Source organism: Rhinopithecus roxellana, chromosome 10, assembly GCF_007565055.1.
Source record: "Rhinopithecus roxellana isolate Shanxi Qingling chromosome 10, ASM756505v1, whole genome shotgun sequence".
Classification (NCBI taxonomy): Eukaryota; Metazoa; Chordata; class Mammalia; order Primates; family Cercopithecidae; genus Rhinopithecus; species Rhinopithecus roxellana.
In genome coordinates this window covers 130,895,275-130,916,164 of record NC_044558.1, presented here as the reverse complement: position 1 = coordinate 130,916,164, position 20,890 = coordinate 130,895,275, and the positions used below count along the sequence as shown (strand labels likewise).

Here is a 20,890-nt window from a genome sequence, read left to right as displayed (position 1 = left end):
TATTATTTGAACTGTAACCTGAGTTTATGTTGTAAATAGAATAAATTCATATTGGCTTTCTAGATTTGGAAAAATCTATATTTATACATTTGGAAAAATCTATATTTATACCTGTGTAATACAATATCTCTTCCAATGGAAACATTTCTAATGGAAGAGATACTGCCTCTTTCACTGCATGCTTTAATAAATGTAACAGCCCATACTGAGGAACTCTCTACATGTGTAAGAAAGAGCTATTCAACAGTGAGCTATTTGCATTTAAGATATGGAGTTATGGGTGAGTAATGAACTCATTTGAAAGCTTCTAAGATCTTACTTAGATGACATTTGAAGGCAGGTATAAGACCATTTGGTAGGGATATCCTAGTTCCAGTTTTTCAGTCTTTATGCACTCGCGTTGAGTTGAGATGACTATTTGCAGATAAACACACTTCATCTGCAAATAGATTCTTAAATCTCTCTTAATAAAAAAAAAATTAATACTACTTCTATTACACATAGCCATACTGACAGAATCCAAGTTTTAAATCATATCTAAAATGTGAATTAGCATACACTAATTCTATGTAAGCTTCAAACTTGTCTCTTTTAATCCCAACTAAATTCACAGCAAAATTAATAGTGAAAAGAAAGGGGGAAAACAATTTGGGTTATTATTACTAATGCAGACTGTATCATGGGAAGTGACATCTTTGTATGTTATTGAAATTGATTTATTAAGAGAAAATCATAATACACATTTACTGCAATTGTGACCTCTGCTATATTTTATATAGTAGGTGGCCATATGTAGGAAAGGGCATACATTATAGCACAATTTAAGTTATGTCAAATCTGAGTTTGAGTCACAGATCTGCACTTCAATAATTATGACCCTGGCTAAGTTAGTTCATCTGTTTGAATCTCAATTTTCTCATCTATGAAAATAGAAATGCTGTCTATTTTATAAGATTGAGGTAAAAGGTAGGAAAAATATAACATACGTCAAGGTTTTAGCACAGTATCTGGCACATAGCAGTTACCCACTCCATGTTCATTAATACTATAATTTTAATTATAAAGTTTTAATAAAATGAATTTTTAATTACTGCCATTCCTGTAAGCTTAAAATACTTAAACATTTTGGGGAGGATGAGACTACATGAGATATGTTGGGAACTTTTATAGTAAAAAACATCTCCCACATAAAAATATTCAGTAACTGGATAGTCTCAGATTCAAAATGTGTGATAACATATCATGTAACTTTTCTGTTCGCAGGTGAATTATATCATGATCTAATGTATAAATGAGAAATATATCCATTAAATTATCTATGAGCTTTAAGGTACATAATACAAAAGTTTGACTAGAATGCAAGCCAGAAAAAAAAAAAAAAAAATACTGCCCAGTGTTTATGTCTTTAGGTACAAAACCACCACCACCTCTGTTCTTGTGGGATCTCACTAACCAAAAACAGGTTTATGTATTTCTGGGTTTTGGTCAACATCTGTACTTTAGATTTTCTTGTTCTCAGCTATATCTCTTTTAGAATGCTTAGAAGCTGTGCAGATTGGAATCCTAACCTCCTTTCTTCATAGGATCTCGCTGGAAAGCTATGACAAACCTAGAGAAACAGCCATATTATGAGGAGCAAGCTCGTCTCAGCAAGCAGCACCTGGAGAAGTACCCTGATTATAAGTACAAGCCCAGGCCAAAGCGCACCTGCCTCGTGGATGGCAAAAAGCTGCGCATTGGTGAATATAAGGCAATCATGCGCAACAGGCGGCAGGAAATGCGGCAGTACTTCAATGTTGGGTATGGACCTTTTAGTTATTTTTCTCATGGAGCAAACTTCCTGTTATACTTAATGGGATGTAAAACATATTTGTTCAGTTGCGAAGAGGCATTTTGAAAAAGAATCTGAGCTCAGAGTATTTTCAGAGACAAATAGTCTCCCACATGATCTTGAGAAATATGCCAGTATGAATCCACTGCAAGTTCCTCCTCTAACATGAGATTTGTTAACAACTGGTTTAAAAACAAGATATCTACAAGTAAATAATTTTGAAGTTTTCTATTAAAAACTCAGAAGTATAACTGGTTCTTTTCTTCATTGGTTTGCATTACTTCCTAAGTTTCACCATGATAAGTTCTAAAACTAACAACTTTGTTTAGACGATACAAAATAAAAATCATTTCAAAATTAAAAAATACTTATTTCTAAATACAGAGAGGTTAGTGAACTATCAAGGTACACGTGTGACCTTTGTGGATCACACAAGCTAGGGATTCTACTTAGAGCATAACAAGGTTGTGAACAGGAGGTTTCATTCTGAATTGAGAACGCAGCTCCGAGATGTTTGACAATTCTCCCGTGGCCAGGTTGTTGACAGTGTTGCAGATGTGCTACAGAAATGCATTGCTTCTAGAGAATTCTCTCAAAAAAAACCCAAGATAAAGTTGTTCATATTTGAAACAGAAGTTAGTTTCTAAGAGCTTCTTAGAACAATAAATATTGTTCTAAATGTGGGCAGAGAAAAACTCATAAAAACCTTTTCGAATCTGCTCTGTCCCCTCCAGTTCCTTGGAAGAGGCTGCATGCTCTGTCCAGGGCTCTGTGATTCATATTGCAAGCACATGACTCCTTACAAAGCTAAACACAGAGCCCAACAGTTCTTGGGCAAATGGTAAACATATGAATGAATAAAATCATAGATGAACATCATCTCTTCATCCCTTCCAATAGGACCACCTACGTTATTTATAGGACTAGGTGCAAAAATGAGGAGACAGGGTCTCTTGTTAAAAAGTTATTAAGAATTTCAAGTCTGTGGCAGCACAACTTGAAATCAAGTATGGGACCTTAGTGTAGCTGCACAGTTTGTACATCCATGAAGCTGGTCCTACCTCCTACCACTACGAGGCCAAAACTGTTTCAGAGACTCAGTGGATAGTGTGAATTTGTTCAGCTCTGGTGTGTTCTGGGCAGTAAAGTTTTATTTTGAGAACTCTAATGTTTTAGGATTTTCCCATTAAAATTTAATTATCTTTACATTTAATTCTGGGGAAAAATACTATTTCTGCATGTTATAGTGAAGGAAAAATGAACTTGGAATGAAGGACCTGGGTTCTTCTGCTTCAACTTTCTACACCTCAGTTTTTTAATAAAACAGTAGTAACAAAACAGGATTAAGAATAAGATGGACAACACATGTAAATGTCTTGTACTCTATGAAGCACTACATAGAAGTAAGGTATTAGGCTGGGCGTGGTGGCTCATGCCTGTAATCCCAACACATTGGGAGGCTGAGGCAGGCAGATCACCTGAGGTCAGGAGTTCGAGACCAGCCTGGCCAACATGGTGAAACCTGGTCTCTACTAAAAATACAAAAATTAGCCAGGTGTGGTGGCAGACGCCTGTAATCCCAGCTACTTGGGAGGCTGAGGCAGGAGAATCGCTTGAACCCAGGAGGCAGAGGTTGCAGTGAGCCAAGATCATGCCATTGCATTCCAGCCTGGGCAACAAAAGTGAAACTCCATCTCAAAAAAAAACAAAAACAAAAACAAAAAAAAACAACAAGGTATTAAAGTCAAAGTAGGATACAGTCTGAAAAATGTTGGGCAATTAGATAAAATCAGTACCTTAGAATTGGACATTGCTGAGCAAATTAATTATGTAATAAAGTCCACATCTAACTATTCACTCACCCATGATATCTTTTTGGGAATTCCTTTCTTGACAGGCAACAAGCACAGATCCCCATTGCCACTGCCGGTGTTGTGTACCCTGGAGCCATCGCCATGGCTGGAATGCCCTCCCCTCACCTGCCCTCGGAGCACTCAAGCGTGTCTAGCAGCCCAGAGCCTGGGATGCCTGTTATCCAGAGCACTTATGGTGTGAAAGGAGAGGAGCCACATATCAAAGAAGAGATACAGGCCGAGGACATCAATGGAGAAATTTATGATGAGTACGACGAGGAAGAGGATGATCCAGATGTAGATTATGGGAGTGACAGTGAAAACCATATTGCAGGACAAGCCAACTGATAAGGGTCAAAAAATTGTTGTGACCTTAGGACTTAAAGAAGCCCTAACTGGTTCATCCTTACCAGTGGCCAAGCACATTAACTTTCTCATACACTGACTGTTACTTTAACTGTTAGTCTTAAATAGTTGGGACATCAGCTGACTAATAGACCTCAGCCTCAAAAGGCTTGGAAAGAAAAAAAAATACAACAAGCAAACAACAATATCAACAACAAGAGATTGAAATAAGCTATGGGTAAAATAATGCCAGTAATTCAGCTGCTACATCCAAGCACTGAAGTCTTACCCGTCAACTTTTTTTTTTTTTTAAATAAACTTTATGGCTGTTTGTTCTACAATGTTCTAGAAATTCTCACTCAGGTACACAGTGCCAACAAGTGGCTTGTGAATGTGTTTTGTTGTTTTGTGCTACAATTTTTAAAAAGAAATAAGTTTTGTTTTGTTTTTTGGGGTTTCTGGGTTTTTTCCTTTTCTTTTTCTTTCCTTTCATTTTTTTTTTCTTTGTAATGCACCTGACAGAAAAAAAAGAAAAATGAATTTCTCTTTACTTCTCTCCACCTTCTCCATCTCTATACTTTAAAGATGGAAGTCTGTGCATGAGGGGGAAGAGGGAAAAAGAGCCTGTTTTTAACTTCCTTGCTACACACCACAAAATAAGCAATTATTTTCTTTAGAGGACTTTCTTTATCTATTGCACACCACACTACATCTTTGAGCAAGTGCCAAATTTGTACTGAAGTGTTGACCAAGTTCATTTTTTCCCTTTACTTTTTCCTGTTCCTTCTTAAGTTAGGACAGTGTTAAATCTTAGACAATCCCTTGAAAAACCTGAAATACCAGCAGCTGGTGAGATTTGACTTTTTTTTTTAATGGAAACTGTAGGTGCTGTTCTCAGGTGAAAAGAGAGAGAGAGACATAAGAAATTTAGAGAAAAATATTTTCTGATCTTGGATTTTTGTGTGTATGTATGTGTGTGATTATGGTACTAATAGGAATAACGTTGGACCATTGTGAGTTAAACCCACATCTGGGGATGAAATCCCACATCCTCCCAAGTGACTGGTCTAGAAATAATCTTGACCTTGACTTTGCACTTCAAATGACAACGTAACCAAGTATAGGGCTCAGAAATTATATTTTTAAATGTCTAATATGATGATTATTGGATGGATCAGGTGGCCCTGTGTAATAGAGGTGTGCATGTATAACATGGAAGCTACTAGCAAACTGCTCCCAGATGTCCTTTCTCCCTGGTCAGTTGGTTCCATTAACGTTTGCTACTTAGTGATTTTTGTTTTTCCTGTTGATATTTCGAGCAAAACAATCATTGTTTTCATTGAATATATTTGGCCATTTTTCAGACAAATAGAATTAGCTTATTTCTTCAACATTCCATCCTTTCCCGATCAGGAAATGAAACTGATGATTTTATAAGGTATTTTTCACCCCTCCATGAAACGAGGTGGAGGCCTTTAGCATTTCAGAAGTGTGGGCCATGTGTAGTTCATGCCATAAAAAGTAGGATTTAATTAAAAGTCATTGCAGTCCAACAAAATGGAGCCTGACTGCACCCAGGGATTCTTGCCACTGCTCTTCCCTGCTGTCAGATGAATCCACTGAAGTCCAACTTTGGTTCGAGCAGAGTATTTGCGAAGAGCAACAACTGAATGTGATGGGACTGCTTATGTAGATTTTGCCAGCCAAATGCCAAGGCAGTTGTAGGGCCTGTACAAATAAATGCAAAATCATTTCAAGTCAATTGCCATTATTTGTATTGAAGTATCAGATAGTAAATACTGCAACTAGTAGCTCGATGTGCTATAGTTTTCACTCCAGTCATCATTTTCCTATCTCACCCCCCGAAACACCACCCTAAAGTCGGATTTTTACGTATAAATAATAATTTTTAAAAAATCCCTTTTATTTTTCTCTCTCTCAGAAGACTTGCTCTGGGGTTTTGCTTGGAGGAGCTGATCATAGCCTGCATGTCAGAGATTTCATTTTGTTTGTTTTTCAGTTTGTTTTTGATGACTTTACTTTCATTTGAACTGCCTCTTTTTGCTAGTGTTGTAATAATGATGATGATGATAAAATAATAATAATAATAGTAATAATAATAATAATGGTCAGCTGTTCCCAGATTAGTAAGTTATGTATAATTTATTTTATTTCTCCCTTTCTATTTTATTCTGCTCTGATTTGGAAGTGCAGCCAATAAGCTGTTAGATATTTAAAACAAATTTCCATCTCCAACTCATATATGTATGTATATGTATATATATACATATATATATACACACACACACACATTTACCCACAATTTTACTTCTCCTTCCATAAGTTTTCTCCTTTTTAAGAATTTTGGCCCCAACAATATCAGTTCTGATGTTTAAAACAAAGGAGTGAATTAATAGGAGGGTCGTGTTCAATCTTAATTAACTTATGCTCTCATCACTCATTTTAGTTATTTAATTGCCACAGTCATCTAGAGCCAATTTTTTTTTTGTTTCTGTTTGTTTTGTTTTCAAGCACTCTGGATAAGGAAAAAATAGACACTTGTTTTTATATCATTTTTATGTACAATGTGAAAACAGATTTTTAAAAAATTTGTTCTCTGTCTTTGTTAACAAATTCCTTCTGATTTATGTGGGTTCACCTCTCACGTTTGCTGGATACTTACTTTACACCATGTTATAAAAGATGCTTTGTTTTCATTTCATGACTTTGGGCTACAAGAATACTTTGTTTTAGCTCCAGGTAGATGCCATTGAAGGCATTCGTGGCTGAAACCAATTCTAACACACTTACCAGTGAATTGACAACACGTTGGTGTTTGGTCTTTTTTGTTTGTTTGTTTTATTTTGTTTTATTTGAAGGGGAAAACAAAATTGTTAATGGTGACTTTTAACTGCTGAAATTCAAAAGTTGATTTTAGTTAGGTTTATGTCCGAGACTAAACTGTGCATGAACTGAAACAAAAAGCAAGTTCATAGCCCTGCATTCTGTTCTCTTGTTCTGATGTTTAATTCACTGGATATCAAATTTTCTTTGCCCTAGTTTTCCCCAAAGGAAAACAAAAGCAAAAATAGTTATATTAATATTGAAAGTGCTTTGAAGTCACTTGATAAAAGGTGCTATGAATAGCAACTTACTGTGTTACTACATTGCCTTTTTGGCATTGGTTGATTTATAATTTTGGTAAAGGATCCTAAAACCCTGTATTCTTTTTCTGTGCCTCATAATGACCAAAAAAGATAAAGAAAATGAGAGTAAGATCAAAAGATCAGACTAAAACATAACAGTCTCCCTCCTCTCTGCTTTCTTATCTGTCTGTTCACACTTTATCTCTTTTCCTTTCTCCCTCTCTCACATGCGCGCGCACACACACACATACACACACACACACACACACACACACACTTGCCCCAACACTGAGAAATAATCTTGCCAGAATTCTGGTTTTTAATGTTGTTGTAGTCAGTTTCTCTAAAAATAGTCCTGTTTTCATATGAATCTAAGACAACATCACTGGAGAAAATAAAGTTACTCATTTATAGTTACTAATAATAACTTAGTGATTAAGTTACTACAATTGGATAAAATATAAAACTATTCTTCAATACATTTATACCTAAATTACTGAAGTCCATTTTTAAAGTTCATTGGGCATCTGCAGTTAAGAGTTAACCATGTATAAAATCCCTCCCAAAGAACATAGTCATCATTGTTAAAACCAAATCCTCTTATAAAGAACAAATATAAAAAAAAGTTTTCTTTGGTGAAGCTATTTTATAGATTTGATTTCTGGAGTAGAATTTTACCTTAATTCATCTAAAGAAAGTTAACCATTTTTTGGTCCAACTTCAGATATTTTCGTAATCCGGAAGCTGTGACTGTTCCCAGAAGAAACCTCTTATATCACATTTAAAACAAAAAATAATTACACTTTCATTCATTCTAATGGGTAAATTATTGAATTGTAATAAACAACTGTATATTTACAAACAGGTTTATAAGATATTTGTCTATCAAATTAATAGTAAAATAAAACTTATGGGGTCCACAAGGAAAACTATGAAGGCCACTTAAAGTGGTTCAGGTATCTCTTTGTCTTGTAGGACATAGCTGTTGGTTTAGCCAGGCTTTTACAGTATTTAATTTTAAAGTTTCCTGTAACTATCAACTTCCCAGGTTGAAGATGATGTGTTGAGTTTCCTACTGATTGATTCCTGTCCTCCCCAGTGTTTCTGTCACTGGTTCACTAAAACAGTATTTATATAGCTCCACTGGCTCTAAAGCTCTTAGTCCTGCTAACATTTTGGATTTTACAAGTAAAAACGGAAAAAAAAAAATAGAAAAGAGACAATCAAATGCCTGGAGCTTAAAACAAAGTATGTGCAACCTACCATCTCACTTGAAATTTAATGAAATAAATAATTATGTAAATATAACATAGAGTTATAGATTTATATTTTGTTCATAACACATAGTGTAATATAAGTTGTATATTTTCATGTTTTTGGTTTTATGTTATCATTCATGCCACAATAAAAATAAAACAGGAGTTTATGTGCTCTTAAAAAAAGATGTGGGTTGCCACCAACCTGTTTTTTGTTTTTGTTTTTTGTTTATTTTATTTTATTTTTTTGCATTCTCCTTTTTCAGTATTACTGCCATGCAAGGCACCAATAAAAACAGCAAATGTGTTCTTTACCTATTATACTGTGTTTCTTTTCACAATTATTGTTATGAGGGTGTAATTATTAGTTTTATTATGAAAAGAACGAAAGTATGGAAATTTAATCTTGTTTTTAATATAAATAATCCCTCTTATTGAAGTTGACTTTGAGAACTAAAGGTTTAATTTTTAGCTGTGGACATTCCCGGAAAGACAGTCAGGACTTGATATAATGCATTTCACTCAGACAGATCTAGCTTCACCATACTGTCAAAAGATACTGTTCTTATATGTAATTGATTCAACACAATTGAAAACCCGACAGTCTAAAGCACCTTTAATATTGTTGTTTTCCCTGGCTGGACACTATCCTTGGGTGGGGGATGGAGGATTTCTACGCTTTAGAATTGTGCTTTATCCTTTTCTTTGTATAGAAGATTTATAAATTTCAGATCATGAAATTACTAAGAACTATAAATAATTTTCACCTCGCTGGTATCTAATTTTGAATAATGGATATTTCTGAATTGTTTAACATTAGCCTCTGAGTTCTACCTTAAACTTTTTTAGTGAATGTTAAAAACAAGAAGTCTCCTTTCCTTTCAATGGCCATTTTTGCTTGTCTCTTCCACCATAATATGTTTTTCTACCTTGATAGTTCTCTATGTAATAGTTTCATATAAGGGTGTTTGGTTGGTTGGTTGGTTGGTTGGGTGGGTGGGTGGGTGGGTGGGTTTTTTAAATAGGTATCAAGACAATGGGTCAGGTAACATTTGGTTCAAATGAATACAAGTATATAAAAGGGTTTATTCTAGAAACACTGCCCACTGTATCCCTTAACAGGAGTATTTTACAAAATCTGGTCCATAGACCACCTACTTCAGAATTAACAGTGAAAAATGTAGATTCCTGGGCCCAACCCCAGATGTAGTGAATCAGAATCTCTGGGGATAGAACAAAGCTTTTGCTATTTAACAGCTCTAAATAATTCTGCATACTCTTATGTTCCAAAACAATCAGGAGGTGGGGATATTTTTCTCTTCCTCTGCCTACCTTTTCTTTGCATGTCAAATTCTGCAACTCCTATTACCTACCATACTTTCTCTTTAGGCCTCTGAGAAAACCTTGAAACAGGGTCAGTAAGTAGGCAAGGGTTTGAGGTTTTAAGGAGCTCCCAGTCCCTCTCTTTATTGTTTGGAGGGCATTTGGTCCATCAGAACCACGTTGCCACTCCTTGTTTCCCTGTCTTGTGTTGCCCATCATGGCAAAGCAGTAGACTTCAGAGACTCCAGGCAAGAGGAACACTACAAATATAACACACATAGAAAACTACAACCCACTGAATATTTGCAAAACAAATTGAGGTTCTTTGAAAGGAAACTATCCATCGTAGGAGTTGAGAAGTAAACATTCTGTACAGTGTTTAGAATGGACCACCTATCACTACATTGGTCATGATCTCACCCTACGTTTCTTCAGGAAATAACATTACCAGGATATGCTAAGTATTATGTGGATGGGGAAAATCTTGCTTGTTTAGGAAACTTGGCTCACCAAGGTGGAAAGCCCCAACCACCACCCTCTTTCTTCTACCAAATAAAGTTTACTTGGAAACCTTCTTTCCTTGGTTTTTTGGTTTCTTATGTAATATTTATGACTAGCATATAATAATAGATTATTTTCCTATTGCCAATGCCTTGAACAACAAAAACAATACTGGCAATAGTGAAAAGGAAACACCTTCTTTTTTTAAAATCTCAATTTTGCTAATTTTAGTTGCTGGTGTTTGAAGTTCATGTATGTGTTTTTAAAATCAGTATACTGTCATTCTTACCAAATTTAAAAGTTCTGAAGTCATCTCTATAACTTCACATCATCATTGAAACCTCAATTATAACAATGGAGGTGAAGGTAAGCATGAATTATTAGTTCAATGTCTGATTTAAAGAATGTTTATGAAAAAAATCCAATCTATTTTCTTGAGTTTCTAAAGCAATCTAATAGCTAGCTGAGAAGACCTGTTTTATAAGTAAGCATTGTAATTAGTATGTAAAGTGTATGCAATAGTATTGCTAAAAGTTCTCTAAAATAGTATGTTTTCTTAAGGAGGCTAAACATCTGTCCTACAATTTTAGTTATTCTACCGATTTGCTTAGCAAACTTTTTACCACAAAGAATGAATTGGTTCAGCTCTGTTAACAATACATTATCATTTTTCAATTAGGTCCAGATACATGAGATTTTACTCCCCTTATTGCCAGTTTCTAAAGATGCAAACAAATATGGAATGGAATGGTACTTTGTTGCTATTCAAAATATAACCAAGAGGATGAAATTTGTGTTATCATTGATGTCTCCACCCATACAATTTAAAAAGAAAAAAAACTACAAGAACAATTGTAGGAATTCAGTAGGCCTAAGTAAACACCACTATTTTGTACATTGCTTGTTCAATTTATTCTTAAATTTCACAATCTGGAAAGCAATCCTAATTACACACAAACTGTAAAATATATTTGAAATAAAGTCTTTTGTTTATAAAAATTACTGCTGTGATAATTTTTTTATAAATTCACATGGTCCTGCAAGAAGGTAGGGGGACCCATAGAACATATTTAGGCAATTATTTACACCAAAGGCTGACTGTATTCAACTTGCTCCAGCATTGACCCTCAGTAAGGATTCTTTTTGCCTTGTATTTCAAACCTACAATTGTGTAGAGTACAAATTTAAAATTTTGGTTGTGTGAACCTAAGTTTCTTTAGTCTTAAATTTCTTTAGGACTACAGTCAGTCACTAGTAGACCCCAAATAAATACACGAATTGTCATTTTTATTTGGAAATGATCCTAGCAACATTGTCTTCTACTGGGTAGGCATACATGAGCAGAATTAACAACGTGGTTTTCTATGGGCAGATTTTTGGGGTTTTTTTGTTTTGTTTTGTTTTTTGAGACACAGTCTCATTCTGTTGGCTGGAGTGTAGTGGCATGATTTGGGCTCACTGCAGTCTCCACCTCCCGGGTTCAAGCAATTCTTGTGCCTCAGCCTCCCAGGTAGCTGGGATTACAGGTATGCATCACCACACCTGGCTAATTTTTGTATTTTTAGTAGAGACAGGGTTTCACCATGTTGGCCAGACTGGTCTTGAACTCTTTGGCAGATATTTCTTAAAATCTGGAAAATGGATTGAAATTTCTGGTGGTATACAATTTGGGAACAAAAGTGTTTAACTGTAGATTTCAAAGAGAAGATTTTAGATTGTACTCATTAAAGAGATCAATTTCCTCCTAACTGACTAATCCCATAGATCTACAAGTTTTGATATTATAGCCTATTATGTCACTTATCTCTTAACCTCTGGCTTATCAAATCCTCTGCTGGAGATATACCTTTGTCTTTTATTGTCATAGTAAAAACTTTAAAAGATCACTTAATTTTTTCAAATACTTCAAGATTCCCAAAGTTCATGTCAACAAACTCAAAACAGCTTTCTAAATTTTACACTTTTCACACAAAGTTTAAGCATATAAAGGCTGACTTTGAATCACGGAAAGATTTTTAGACATTTTTATAAACAAAAAATGCAAGTCAGGAAAAATGAATGGTAAGAAAAAGGAACCTTAAGAGATTTTGTGGTTTGTCTTTCTCTTGTCTTAATGATTCAATATTTGGCAAATATTAAATGAATGCTGCTAACCTGGTCCATCTGACAATGAAAAGCCTAATTCTTGCCAAAGTTGATGAGTCACAGGTACCTTAGGTCATTGTGTTAGCTTATGTCAATTCATAGGCTCATTTATCCATTTTCAAAATTTGATTCGACTTACAATAAATACACAGTTAACACAGCACAAATAAAGAGAAAAAAGATAAGCAGTAAGAAATAAGGAATCATACAGCAACCCACACACTAGACAAACATACACATGTGTGTATGTATATATGTGTGTATATACACATACATGCACATGTGTGTTTACAGAAATATCTGCACATACAATAACACACAAAAGTGTGTGTGTGTGTATACACACTGATGAGAACAACTCCAAGATCTTATTTTCATAGCAGATACAGTAAATAAGAAACTTCATGAATTAGAGAATTCGTATTGCTTAATTGAAAGAAGCATGCAAGTTTATAATGAGAAATAAGCCTTTCATTGCCATAAATTCTCTGAGAGATTTCACATTTAAGGAATAAGAAACAATTCAAATACCCATCTTTTTTTGGTAAATAGATATACAAAAGCTGTAGGTTTGTTTTATGTATATCAGTCCTTGAGCAGAGTTTTATAAAGACAATTTGCAAGGGGTCAGAGAGATAGTATACATATAGATAGATAACTGGATATATGATTAAACAAGAATTTACAAGGATAAAGCTGGAAGAATTGTGATTATGATGAATATCACGTCACCAGACTAGATTTTTAAACTATCAGGTGTTTCAAATTGAGTTTTAATTATGCTATGTGTAGTATAATGATAGGTCTATACAAGATAGAAAACAATAATCCTTCCCTCAAAGTTCGTAATGTGCAAGGAAATAAGACCAACACACATTACGTAACAAAACAATATAAGATAATGATTAATGAACCAGAAACTAAGTGATACAGGATTTCAAATGAAAACAAGAATCATTTTAATATTTACTGAGACTTCTGCTTCCAAATAGTATGTAGTAGGTGGTAAATGGCCAGCCTCTTACTGGAACTAGAAAAAGCTGGAAAATTTTAAAAACTGTGTTTTAAAAACATTAAAAAGTTTTGGAAGAAATGAGAGCTAGATGAACCACAGTTCTAGAGAAGCAAGAATCCATTCAAAGTGAAACTGATGATTGCTAGCCATTTTTATTTAGTGAAGGCATAAGCAAATTCTGGGTGTTGCTATAAAAGCTTTGGCAACTGCTGGAAGAAAGCAAACCAGCAAAGCAGTTGTGTAGCTCTAAAGTGACAAATTGGAGTCCTGAGGACCTGAAATGCAAGACTAGTTTTACTGATAACATATTTGATGAGTTGTAGGGCTTTGTGGAATGCTGCTGACAGTGTATGACAGAGTTTCTAAAAGAAAGACTGAAAGCATTTACTGCTTAAAAAACAAAGACAAACCAGAAAGAGAGGACCCACCTCAAGCATATAGCTAGTTTGCCTCTTGATGTTTGCCAGATTTCATCTTGAAGGAGTAAGGATACTAGAAAGTTGGGCTGGGAACATTGGAAGAGCAGATCTGAATTCCCTGTAGTCTTTCACGGTTAAGGAGACAAATGCCATGTTCACAAGCAAATCTTGGGAAAATCATGCCCTGAGACAAAATAAAGGATGCCTGAGTACTACTAAACTGCCAATCAGCCTCAACACAGCTAAATCCCTGATAAGATTAAAGTGATCAGCTCTTTGACCTAGTCCTATTAGATAAGAAAGTATAATCAGAAACTCCACTCTGATGAAAGATAAATCTATGGGTTCTTTGTAGTTAATTTTATATAAAATGCTTAGGAATTAATTTTTAAAAAATTAATACACAAAAATGCCTGAAAATGTATTTTATTTTATATAAAATGTATTATTTTTAAATAAATTATGTATTTATATTTTCAAAAATTAATCAAAGGAAAAGCAAACATTAGAAGCAGATATGCAAATGATACTGATAGTGATGTTAGCAAATAAAGATGTTAACATAACTATACCTAATATATACAAGAAAATTGATGAAAATCCTCAAAATAGATAAAAAGGTGAACGCTATAAATAATCAGATTTAAATGGAAAAGCACAAGATTAGTGAAAAGTAAAACAGTTTAATTTTAAAATATACATATTTATCACAAGACATACTTAAACTGGTGATTGTTGAGAATTTTTCAAAACCGATCAAAGATATTCTACAGATTCAAGAAACCCAAGTAATCCAAGCAGTATAAACAAACAAACAAAGACCCCACATATAACATTAGAGTGAAACCATTGGAAACCAAAGATAAAGATAAATTTTTTTAAGTAATGAGAGAAAAGAAAATGTTATCTTCAGAAAAGTGACCATAAGATCGACAGCTGATTTCTCAATAGAAAAATGGAATCAAGAAACAATGAAGTCACAATTTTACAGTGCCACAAGAAAATGTGTCTGACTAGTACTCTAGACACAACAAAAACTACTGTATCACAATGAAGGTGAAATAAGATATTTTCAGACAAATAAGTTTGCAGGATTCATCACTAGCATATCTGACTAAATGAAATATCAAATAAATTTCTTCAAGCTGAAGGGAATGATTCTACATGAAAAATGGAACTGAAGCTATAACTAAAGAGAATTGAAAATGATAACATATGTGTGTTAATATAAATGAGGTGAATCTGTATACAATCCTTCTCAATTTTTAAATAAATATAGAAGTAAACACATGACAATAATAATGGAAAGACAAAAAGTTTAAATGGATTTAAAAGATTCTAAATTTCTAACAATATCAGGAAGTCAATGATGCATGCTCTGATCTCTAATCAAAAATAGAATGGTGAAAAAGAGTGTACAACTAACTTATTCACAGAAGTGAAAAAAGAAATAAAAAATTTTGATCTAAAGGAAATTTAACTTGTCAGAGCGAATACAATTTTAAAAAAAAAGCAACTATATGCTACCACAAGAAATGTAACCCAGGAGCCAGGTGTGGTTGCTTATGCTTGTAATCTCAACACTTTGGGAAGCCAAAGTGAGGGGATCACTTGAGCCCAGCAGTTCAAGACAAGTCTGGGCAACATAGTGAGACCCTATCTCTACAAAAAATTAGGACAAAAAAAAAATATATATATATATATACACACCCCAAAATAATTGGAAGTAAAAGCATGGAAGAAGCTATATTATGCAAACATTAATGAAAAAAAAGCTACTGTAGCTATAATCATATCAGACTAAAGGAGATAGAATTGTTACCAACGATAATGATAAAATATTCAATCCAACAGGAAGATATGAGAATTTTAAAAGTGTACATATACTAAATATTATAACTGCAAATGATATAAAACAAATAAAATTGACAGAAGTGAATAAAAAAATACACAAGTCCACTAGCATAACAAAAGGCTTTAATACAGTTCATTCAATTGCTGCTAGAACAAGCTGAAAGATAATTAGTGATGATATAGAAGATCTGAACAATGGAATTAACAAACATGACCTAATTGACATATATGGAAGGCAGATCACAACAATGATAAAATTAAAATTCTTCTCAAGTGCCGGCCGGGCGTGGTGGCTCATGTCTGTAATCCCAACACTTTGGGAGGCTAAGGCAGGTGGATCACCTGAGGTCAGGAGTTCGAGACTAGCCTGGCTAACTTGGTGAAACCCCATCTTTATTAAAAAATACAAAAAAGTCAGCTGAGCATGGTGGTGGGTGCCTGTAATCCCAGCTACTCAGGAGGCTGAGGCAGGAGAATCCCTTGAACTCAAGAGGCAGAGGTTGCAGTGAGCTGAGATCACACCATTGCACTCCAGCCTGGGCAAAAACAGCAAGACTCAGTTTCAAAACAAAACAAAACAAAATTCTTTTCAAGTGCCTGTGGAACATATGCCAAAATTGACAAGAGTCTGCACCATAAATTATTCAGAGTATATTCTCTGACCACAATGGAATTGAATGAAAAATAAACAAGTAATATATATAACTTTAAAAATTGCAACTACATGGATATGAAATAATATCATAAATCAATAAAAAATCAAAATGATGATTAGAAAATTTTCACTACACTAGAATGAAGATAAGACCTATCAAAACATGCAATGCATCTAAATCAGTGCTTAAGGGAAGTGCATGGTCTTAAATAAGTAAATTATAAAAAAGGAAATGAGAAAAATGACTTAAGTTTCCATTTCAAGAAGCTAGAGGAAATGATAAAACCTAAGGAAATTACAAAAAAAAGCAACAGTAAATATAAGTACATAAATCACTGAAAGACAAAATGAATGATGGAGAAAAGGAACAAGTCTATAAAAATGATTCTTTGAAAAGATCAATAGAATTAATTATATTTATTGAGCAATTATTTATTTATTATTGAGCAATTATTTAGCATGAAAGCCATAGTCACTTACAGTACTTTAGGAAGATTTCACTCATAAGATGATAGTAGTTAAGTTTCTAGGAATAGATAAGATTATGGAAAAACTATCACCAATTTTGTCTAATTGCAGCCTTTTAATTGAGTTTTAAAATGATGCTACCTGAGGCATTGTTTAGGTAATCGTTTTTTTAAATTTTGTAAAATTGTAGTAATGAACCAGGTTACTATCTTTTACAACTGACTCTTCTTGAATGAGGTTAAGAATACAACAAAATTACTCTGATATGCAAACAATCTCATTTACACTCCACAACCACAGATTAGAAAGTATAGTATTAAAGCCTAAGAACATCAGGGAATCTTCACAAGGCAAAACAGAAAATATCTACTCTAAGTTATATATGTAAATGATACATGAACTAACATAATTTAAGAGTTGAAAGGAAAAAGATGAAAGCACAAAAAGAAGAAATGCCTGAAGGAAATGATTAAAAATAAATATGCCAAATTTCTTTTTGTATCTTCTCTAAAATATATAAAGCTAGGCTACCCTATTCTATAATTACTATCAGATTCTATTAATGAATTGCATACAGTGATGATCATATTTCTATAAAATTTATGTAGTAATTTTTAGTGTACTAAAAGCCATTTTTAAATTGTTTATATAAGGACATCATAACAATATTCTGGGGGAAACTTCCCAGAATATTGTTTCATACTTGAAAGGGAAAACAAAACAAGGAACATATATATAGGAAGAACGGTGAGGGTTCTAGAACTATGTCAACTGAGGAGCAGCAGAATGAATCAGGGAAAAGTAGCCTGCAGAAAGATCTGGGGCACAACCACAAAAGATGTCATTAGGTACTCTAAGGATTGTCACAAAATAGGTGGAATGGCCTCATTCTCTGTTGTTGCAGAGTATACAACGGAGATTGATCAATGGAATTTGCAAGAAATCAGGTATCCAATCAGTTTAGAGAGGTAAATACTTAGAGTTCTCCAGTGTGGAACTGCAGGAAGAATGCCATCATCCATTCAAGCAGAGATGGAGTCACCCTTTGCAGACAAACTGTATGTAAACAGGCTTCTTGGCTTTGTTTGGAGATTGGACCAGATTGTAAACTGACTCTGAAACAGTCAACTAATTCTTTTTTCCCTTAATTTTTTAAATTATTGAAAAAGAATTTTAAAGAGAAATAAGGAGAACCCTCAATGGTAGGATCAGTGTAAAATTTAACTTATGTCTCTCTAGTTAATAAGAGAATAAATATGATAAAATGAAGTGGGCCAATGCTGTCCATTGCATAAGCACTGAAATTCAAATCCAGGTTTCAAAGTTATCCCTTTACTTTTTAGTGACGTTTGAAAAATAGATGAGCTTTTTCATTGTTTTTCACTTACTGCAATAGTTGCTGTATCAGTCAGTTTAGGCTGCTATATTTTTTTTACAGTTCTGGAGGCTGGATGTCCAAGATTAAGGTGCTAGCAGGTTGATTTCTTCCAATGTCTCTCCTTGGTTTGAAGATTTCACTTTCCGTTTTCTTCTTTTTCCTTTTCCTTTCCTTCTCCTTTCCTTTATCATAAACAAGTAAAACGGACAAACTCAGAACTTCTCAGACCACAGAAGGAAGGACAGAGAACTCTTCCTAACTGGTTCAGGTACCTTACCAGGTACTTTGGAGAATGCTAGTAAGTCTTTTTAGAAAATCACTGTGTTTTTCCAAATTAAATTGGTATTTGTGATAATAGTTTTCATATAGACTATTTCACATCTGTCTCTTTCACTAAAGCGTGACTGACATATTTGTGGGCTGGATGAAAGCACATAGTGTCAGCGGTGGGCCATGCAACTCTCTGAGAGCATCCGTCCAAAATGAGTTTGTCTCTTGAGCTACCACACCGCCTTGTTTTGCTTCAATCATAGGATTCTTGGCTGGTTCAATTGTTTTGATTTTGATTAAAAAGAAGGGCACATTGCTTTAATTATTCATTCATTCATTTATTCATTCAATAATGGCTGCTTTTCAGACATTGGGTAAAGCACTGAAGATAAAAGACAGTGTCTACTCACAAAAGTTCTTAGTCTAACAAAAAGAGGGAAGCTATGGAACTGAGGATGTCAACTGGTAGGCTACCACGTGAATCCATCCTGTGGTTTTTTTTTTTTTCCACCGGCACATTGTTTTTTTATTGTTGTTTTTGGGTTTTTGGGGGGTTTTTTTGAGACAGAGTCTCTCTCTGTCACCCAGGCTGCAGTGCAGTGGCATGATCTCAGCTCACTGCAACCTCTGCCTCCAGGGTTCAAGCGATTCTCCTGCCTCAGCCTCCTGAGTAGCTGGGACTACAAGTCCACGGCACCACGCCCGGCTAATTTTTGTAATTTTAGTAGAGATGAGGTTTCACCATTTTGGCCAGGCTGGTCTTGAACTCCTGATTTAAGGTAATCCATCCACCTCGGCCTCCCAAAGTGCTGGGATTACAGGCATGAGCCACTGTGTCCAGCCACATTGTTTTGTTTTTAATCCAAATTAGAATGCCTTTAGGCTGGGCCTGACTCCTCCACTGGGCAACAACAATACTAGCACTCCCAGCTGTTACATCTGGTTGTTTTGTACATTTACATAAGCATCTCTCCACAGAAAGAAAGCATTTGAGCTGTGATTACTGGATATTTGTTAAGTATCATTTTAGTCATGCTGTAGGAAATGGGAGCAAAAGGAAAGAGTTTATTAATTATCACTAGAAATGTCAAAGAAATATTTCCCAGAAATGAAACTTGAGTTGGGGCCTAATGGGTAGATTTGAGTTTGTCATATAGAGAATGCAGGCCTGGTGTTTCCCTACGTGGAAACAATGTGAGCAGACTCATGGGCTTCTGAAAATGTATGGCAGTTTCAGAGATGTAGACCCCTTGTACATATAATGCGGAGGAAGCTGTCAGGAGACCAGGCTGGGAAGACAAGTTAGAACCTGACTGAAAAGATCCTTGGGAAATTATTTTTGAAAACTATACAACTGTAGAATCTTATTGTGTGTGTATATATGTATGCATGTATTGTTATTGTCAGAGGCATGTGAACCGGAGCAACTCCATCTTGAATAGGGGCTGGGTAAAATACGGCTGAAACGTTCTGGGCTGCATTCCCACACGGTTAAGGCATTCTAAGTCACAGGATGAGATAGGAGGTCGGCACAAAATACAGGTCATAAAGACCTTGCAGATAAAACAGTTTGCAGTAAAGGAGCTGGCCAGAACCCACTAAAACCAAGATGGCGACTAGAGTGACCTCTGGTTGTCCTCACTGCTACACTCCCACCAGCACCATGACAGTTTATAAATGCCATGGCAACATCAGGAAGTTACCCTGTATGATCTAAAAAGGAGAGGCATGAATAATCCACCCCTTGTTTAGCATATCATCAAGAAATAACCATAAAAATGGGCAACCAGCAGTCCTCAGGGCTGCTCTTTCTATGGAGTAGTTATTCTTTCACTTCTTTACTTTCTTAATAAACTTGCTTTCATTTTGCACTGTGGACTCCGAATTATTTCTTGCACGAGATTTAAGAACCCTGTCTTGGGATCTGGATTGGGACCCCTTTCCTGTAACATCTTTCTGGTGACCACAGAAGGCATGACACTAAGGAAACCCCTAACCCAAAGACTAACTTTGGGTAAGTGGTGGAGTCCTGTAACATTATTAATATTACTAACATTTTTTGAGCAGCTTCTAGATTGTGGAAACTATGCTAAACCTGTTTATATTACTCAGCTCTGGCTACTATAAAAAAAAAAAAAAGGAAAAGAAAAAAAAAACACACAAATTGGGTGCCTTAATCAACAAAAACTTATTTTCTCGCAGTACTGGAAGTCAGATGTTCATGACGAAGGTGTTAACAAATCGGGTTTCTGGTGGGGGCTCTTTTCTGGCTTGCAGATAGCCACCTTCTCACTGTGTCCTCACATGGTCTTTCCCTGGTACCCGCAAATAAGAGAAAGAGCTCTCTGATGTCTTCCCTCCTTTTATAAAGCCACCAATTCCATTGCATTAGAACTCTATGCTTGTGCCCTCATTTATCCCTAAATACCTC

General features: G+C 34.9%; 1 protein-coding gene across 1 annotated transcript in view; it reads left to right on the top strand.

Annotated features, from left to right (window-relative positions):
- The window catches only part of SOX5 (SRY-box transcription factor 5), a 694,017-nt gene extending 685,272 nt beyond the window's left edge, over positions 1–8,745 (top strand). Inside the window, exons 14-15 of the mRNA XM_030939629.1 lie at positions 1,584–1,800; positions 3,729–8,745. Coding sequence (XP_030795489.1) covers positions 1,584–1,800; positions 3,729–4,032 — 521 coding nt within the window. The 3' untranslated portion in view covers positions 4,033–8,745. The remainder of the gene's footprint in view (positions 1–1,583; positions 1,801–3,728) is intronic.
- Positions 8,746–20,890: the final 12,145 nt, after the last annotated feature.